The 6,868-nt window shown below is 34.7% G+C and overlaps 1 protein-coding gene across 1 annotated transcript; it reads left to right on the forward strand.

The window, feature by feature from the left end:
* Positions 1,271-6,583, forward strand: LOC107643133 (magnesium-chelatase subunit ChlD, chloroplastic). Its single transcript, XM_016346703.2, has 14 exons — positions 1,271-1,763; positions 1,875-1,959; positions 2,057-2,373; positions 2,550-2,673; positions 3,040-3,132; positions 3,605-3,700; positions 3,798-3,932; positions 4,105-4,305; positions 4,597-4,752; positions 4,934-5,041; positions 5,444-5,578; positions 5,746-5,907; positions 6,037-6,157; positions 6,249-6,583. Exons 1-14 carry the CDS (start codon positions 1,354-1,356, stop codon positions 6,332-6,334), a joined length of 2,229 nt encoding a protein of 742 aa, XP_016202189.1. The 5' UTR covers positions 1,271-1,353; the 3' UTR covers positions 6,335-6,583.

The raw sequence follows: 6,868 nt of genomic DNA on the forward strand, positions 1-6,868 counted from the left end.
ATCAATTTAAATAATTTTTTATATTATCCTATCATTTTACTTTAGATATTTGAATAGATCTTAGTAATTCATTTTATAATAAAAATATTTATCATATAAATAAACATTATTATTTTATAATAATAAAATAATATCTATCTTTTAAAAAAAAATACAATAAAAAATAAAATTATAAAAGAGAGTACGTACTATACATTCTATAATGTCAAACAAAAAGAAAATGTTCTATAATCTTTTTAGTACTTTATTACTCTTTAATTTATATCATTTTGGAATATACATTTTTATTATTTATGACTCTTTTGTTACTTATAATTAGTATATAATAAAAACTAAAATAAAATACAGTAAAAAATACAATAAAAATAAAAAAAATAATAAAATTTCATATCAAACATAGTATATAATAATTACAACCAACAACATGTATCATATGAACAAAAAAATTACAATAAGAAGTAAATAAAATTGATATGAATAAAATAAAATAAAAAAATAAAAAATTTTATACACAACATAAATATAGTACAATAAAGGATAGAAAAAAAGGAATTTATATAAACAAAAAATAATAAAAATTAATAAAAATAAGAATTTATATCAACAATAGTTGTCATATGAATAAAAAAGTACAATAAAAATATAATAGAGCACTAAAAAAATAACATCAAAATACTAAAAAAATAATATAAAAAATATTTATCGTATAAATAAAAAAATACAATAAAAAATATAAAAATCAAAATATAAAAGAGAATACTAAAAATAATAAAAAACAATTAAATTTTTTATCTTAGCAGTGATTGAAACAGATCTAAAAAATTTTGATAGAAAAAAAAAATTCAAAACAAAGAACATACACAACAAATAAACGAAGAACTACTGTGAAAGTTATGGTTACTTGCATCTTTTTTATAGAAGAGAATAGAGGGTAGGATTGGTAGAAACAGAATAAATTTTTCACTTAATTACTCCAACGACAATCAACTTTCTCAACGTGAACGCAGAAGCAAGAAATTTTAGCTTCACGTGAACGTACGTTCAGAGATAAAAGCACTTCTGGGTTTAGAGTTCTAACAAATTGCCAAACATAAAAGTGAGACGTTCAAAACACTCAAACGGGCTTCTCTCTTCTCCAACGTGAATCCCAAACACACCCTAATACATTACATAAAATTACGATGTTAGGGTGTGTTTGTTTTTAGTTTTTACGTTCAAGCACGTTAGAGGATAAACCTACCAGTAATTTATTTATTTTTTAACTTATTGAGAGAGAGAGAGAGAGAGGTAGCTATTGGGAGAGAACAAACGGATAAGAGAGTTGATGATAGTCAGAGTCTCTGAAGAACAGCAATGGGTTTCGCACTGTCATTCACTCTAGCAGCTCCAACCTTCTCGAATGTTCCTACTCTTCAATCTCGCTCTCCTCTCTATTGCGCTCTGAGATTCGGTTCAAATAATTCGCGCATTCAGAGGATCCGTTCTGAATCCCAAAATGGAGCTGTTGTCGCTGCAGAGAGTGAAATTCCAGAGTCTTCTAATTACGGAAGACACTACTTCCCACTCGCCGCCGTTGTTGGCCAAGATGCTATCAAAACTGCTCTGTTGCTTGGCGCCATTGACCCTGCCATTGGTGGAATTGCCATTTCTGGTAGGCGTGGAACCGCCAAAACTGTCATGGCACGTGGATTGCACGCGGTCCTCCCACCTATTGAAGTTGTCCTTGGTTCCATTGCAAATGCTGATCCATCTTCCCCTCAAGAGTAAGCTCACTCACCTTCATTTTGCTAGATTCGATGTCGACTATAGTAGCAATTTTATCAATCATAATCCTGATAGGAACTAGGAAGTTGTAACAGTATTTGTAATTGTAGGTGGGAAGATGGTCTTGACCAGCGCGTGGAATATGATTCCGATGGAAATGTTAAAACTCGTATTGTAAAGTCTCCCTTTGTGCAGGTAGTGTCAATAATCCAGCATTCATTTTCTGTTAACTGTATATGGGAGAGTTATTTTTCTATTGAAGAAAATCCTCATGTATTCATTTATATCTTAGATTCCTCTTGGAGTCACAGAGGACAGACTCATTGGATCGGTTGATGTTGAGGAGTCTGTGAAAACAGGCACAACTGTTTTCCAGCCTGGCCTACTAGCGGAAGCTCATAGAGGTGTTTTATATGTTGATGAGATCAATCTTTTGGATGAGGGTATTAGTAATTTGCTCCTTAATGTACTGACTGAAGGAGTCAATATTGTCGAACGCGAGGGAATCAGCTTCAAGCACCCCTGCAGGCCCCTCTTGATTGCTACCTACAATCCAGAAGAGGGTGCTGTTCGTGAACATCTATTAGATCGTGTAGCAATTAATTTGAGGTACTGATTGCTTTGACACCCCCCTTTTCTTTCTTCATGGTCTCTTTTGTTTGCTGAGGGAGGTCCAAGACCTAGGGTGGGGATGTCAAGAGTGTACTAAATTATTTCCTCGAACATGGAATTCTTTTCCACATCTTGACCAGCTATCTTATTTCTAACTACGCACCCATCTGCAGCGCAGATCTTCCAATGAGTTTTGAAGAACGCGTTGCTGCTGTTGGAATTGCTACAGAATTTCAGGAAAAGAGTAGCCAAGTGTTTAAAATGGTCGAAGAGGAAACAGACAGTGCAAAAACTCAGGTATTTCTAGGAGGGAAAATGAAGAGAATAAATAAGAGTAGCCTTAGGACTGATATATGAACTTAGGAAATGAAAACACCTAAAAGTGATGTTATACTACTACTATAGTTTTTCTGGCGGGGCTATAACTAAAATGACATTTTCTCAAAACTGATAATGTCAAGAACTCAAGATTGATAGGCAGAAGCCATAGGCATTTATCAGAAAACTTTGCTTTTTAAGGCGGAGATATGTATATTCTACAACCAAACAACTGAATTTACAAAATTTATTGGCCCTTGTTCTTTTTAAGGTTTGTTGATATTAGCTTTTATCTGTAGGTTGTCAATTAAATGTTATAGTATTTGCAATATTTTCCTACTGCAGATCATCTTGGCTAGGGAGTATCTAAAGGATGTTTCCATTAGCAGAGAACAATTGAAGTACCTGGTTTTCGAAGCTTTACGAGGTGGTTGCCAGGTTAAATCTCTATAACCTGTTAAATTTCAGCACAAATTTTTTATATATTTGATGTGTCGCAGGAGATATCCAGAAGTTATTTGAACTGATCGTGATTACTTTGATCCTATATTGATTTCATTTCAGAACATTTTGTCCCTTGAGGGTGGTAACTGATTCTTCTGTCTTGTGAAATACATTAGCATGGAAGTCTCATTCTTTTGTTATTTGCAGATAAATACATCCTTCAAATTTTTTGCTACAGTTTTTAAAGATACAGAAGTAGTTGAACTTTTGCTTCAATAAGAGATAAAACTTTAAAAAGAATGTTGAAGCATTCTGACATCTTGTTTTGTCATCTACAAATATACTTAATTCAATAGAGAGAGAGAAAAAAAAATTGCTCTGTGATCACAGTAGTTATACCAAGCCATTTTTTTGAAAGCCCTCATCATATGGATTGATCATTTTAAATAGTTATTATGAACAACAGGGGCACAGAGCTGAGCTATATGCTGCTCGTGTTGCAAAGTGCTTAGCTGCTCTGGAGGGACGTGATAAGGTTTATGTGGATGACCTGAAAAAAGCTGTAAGCTTTCTTTAAGTGCAAGTTTCGCACATCAATGTTACTTTCTAAAATAAACAGTCTTTCTGATAAATTATTTAACATTTCTTTTTTGATACAGGTTGAACTGGTTATTCTTCCCCGGTCAATTGTTAGTGAGAACCCACCAGAGCAGCAAAATCAGCAGCCTCCCCCTCCACCTCCTCCTCCCCAAAACCAAGAAGGCGATGAACAGAATGAAGAGGAAGAACAAGAGGTTGAGTAAAGCATCTTTCAAGTCAACAAAACTTTGATTACAATATGTTTTTGAAAGCAATAGATGTTGGCCAGAAAATATATTAGCCATTCCTGTTCAGTGGGTTTCCTAATTCTTTTAGTATCCACCTTGCTGTTCTTATACAATTTTAAATATTTTTCATTCTGCACAGGATGAAAATGATAAAGAGAATGAGCAGCAGCAAGAGCAATTACCCGAAGAGTTTATCTTTGATGCTGAAGGTGGCTTGGTAGATGAGAAACTTCTCTTCTTTGCCCAACAAGCTCAGAGACGCCGTGGGAGGGCTGGAAGGGCAAAGAATGTCATATTTTCAGAGGATAGAGGCCGGTACATCAAGCCAATGCTTCCAAAGGTCAGCTACTCCAAAAGTCATTCATTTTTCCTACAATCAAAAAAGATAATATCAAATATCTGTCTGATTTGCAGGTGTTTCTAATTTTTTCTTGGAACATTGATGAATGCCTTTAGGTTATATAATTTAATGATTTGATTAGTTTGTAAACTGTATTGGGTTGCATTTGTATCATTTTATTCTAGTTTGACTATATTTTTGCTAAAAAGTAATTGAATCAAGATTACTTCTTTTCATTACAACCTTATATTTGATATGCTTTTTTTCCACAAATGTCATTACCATTTGCAGGGCCCTGTAAAGAGATTAGCAGTTGATGCAACCCTTAGAGCTGCTGCACCTTACCAAAAGTTGCGGAGGGCAAAAGACTCTGAAAGTCGTAGAAAAGTATTTGTTGAGAAAACTGACATGAGGGCGAAGAGAATGGCGCGAAAAGCTGGAGCTTTGGTATGTATATCTACATTTGAAGTATTTTACTATAAAGTAAAAAGTAATCATTTTAGATAATTGCACTTTGCATACTCTAATATGGATAATCTAAATCAAAAGTAGTCTGAAGTGAAGTTTGTTATGGTAAGCTTTTATACAAGCTTTTGTTTCCTTAGTCTAAAATCTATAATTACTGCAGGTGATATTTGTAGTTGACGCAAGTGGAAGCATGGCATTGAACAGGATGCAGAATGCGAAAGGTGCAGCACTTAAACTTCTGGCTGAAAGTTATACAAGCAGGGATCAGGTGAGCAGGTCTCATGTTTTTAACGTTGAAGAGGAATCTCTTTATAATTTAATGGTGAATGAAAATGAAGCATCAAAATATGCAGAAAGTACATGTGCTCCCTATCCTGTAGGTTTTATATACAAGGTCCCAAATATGGGATAATGATATTGCAATACTTTGAACACAGAATACTTTTAGAAGAAAACATTTAAGTTGCCTGTATGATTCAACTGGTGCAGCTAAATTTAATATATATTAGTTTAAAATTTATGGCACATCAAAGAATATATGTGCCGGACTTAACAGAAAAACATGTTTCCTTTTTCTGTTTGTTCAATAACATGCTAATTTTTATTCCAAAGAAACAAAAAAAGGGATCCCTTGACTAATAAATAATGGTTATTTGCTCTTGATACATAGGTATCTATAATTCCCTTCCGTGGAGATGCAGCTGAAGTTCTCTTGCCACCTTCGAGATCAATTGCAATGGCAAGGAAACGGCTTGAAAGGCTTCCATGTGGTGGAGGTTCACCTCTTGCCCATGGCCTTACCACGGTATGCAAATCATGCCTGCTTAGTACAGTAAAATGTCATAACACTGCCACATAATTGATTCATGTTGTAAAGATTAAACAATGCCTTAGTGTTATGACATACTATGATGCTTTAACGTTCATCTAAATCTTCTTAAGCCTGATGTTCCTTTTATGGTAAATCTTTAGGCTGTTAGGGTTGGATTAAATGCCGAAAAAAGTGGTGATGTTGGGCGTGTGATGATTGTTGCAATCACTGATGGCAGAGCAAACATATCCCTAAAAAGATCAACTGACCCGGAAGCTGCTGCTGCCTCTGATGCCCCCAAACCTTCAGCTCAAGATTTGAAGGTACGGAATGAGGATATGACCAACAATTTCAACTTCCTATTTTACCTTTCTTGCTAGTCCCTAAAAGAATTCTGTTGGTTCCACCTTGTCTTGCTCTAAAACTGATCGTTAACTTTGTTTTGTATAAAGGATGAAATTCTTGAGGTGGCTGGGAAAATCTACAAAGCCGGAATGTCGCTCCTTGTCATCGACACCGAAAATAAGTTTGTCTCAACGGGTTTCGCCAAGGAAATTGCTAGAGTTGCCCAAGGTTTGTGAAATTGTACAAAGTTGCTGAATCAATTCATTTCTCAAATCTCTGCATTAATAATAAATTAAAAAAACAACCCTCTATACTGCAGGGAAGTATTATTATTTGCCAAATGCTTCAGACGCTGTTATCTCATCGGCAACAAAGGATGCTTTATCAGCGTTGAAGAATTCATGAAGCTCTGAGAACTAAGTAGCCATTAGCCAAGCTCGACCCATATTTCTTTTATCTGTTTTGCTCCACCTTAATGTAAATTGTGTATCATGCAATGATCTATCATCTTTTTAAGTCCAAGGAAGTATCTTAATAACGGTTTCCGCTCTATCTGTTTATAAGTATAATTATTGGTATCTTCCAAATGAGAAATGTACAAATGCAGATTTGAGATTTCTTGTCCCCATGTAAATTATAAAGGAAGTTTACAAGTGAAGAAGTGAAGTGCAAGTGTGCAACCGTTTTTGCATGCAACGCACCAAGTGTGAAACATTGAGGAAGGTTGTGCATTGAGGGTAAGTGTGGGAGGAAGAAGAATACAGTGAAGGGTTAGGTGTGAAGGGTTAGGTGTGAAGGGTTAGGTTTCAGTGAAGGGTTAGGGTTTCAGAGAGAGAGGAAGGAAAAATGGTTCGTGATTTTACCAAAACTGAAGAACATATTATTGAATATCTGGATCATCCTCAATCGATAAGTATTTTTTTTTTATTTTATGATGAA

The sequence above is a fragment of the Arachis ipaensis genome, chromosome B05, assembly GCF_000816755.2.
Source record: "Arachis ipaensis cultivar K30076 chromosome B05, Araip1.1, whole genome shotgun sequence".
In the NCBI taxonomy this organism is placed as follows: Eukaryota; Viridiplantae; Streptophyta; class Magnoliopsida; order Fabales; family Fabaceae; genus Arachis; species Arachis ipaensis.

Coding starts and splice junctions, on each gene's coding strand:
- LOC107643133 (XM_016346703.2), top strand. CDS start 1,354: ATGGGTTTCGCACTGTCATTCACTCTAGCAGCTCCAACCTTCTCGAAT. Junction 3,701..3,797: donor TGGATGACCTGAAAAAAGCT/GTAAGCTTTCTT, acceptor TTTTTGATACAG/GTTGAACTGGTTATTCTTCC. Junction 3,933..4,104: donor ATGAAGAGGAAGAACAAGAG/GTTGAGTAAAGC, acceptor CATTCTGCACAG/GATGAAAATGATAAAGAGAA.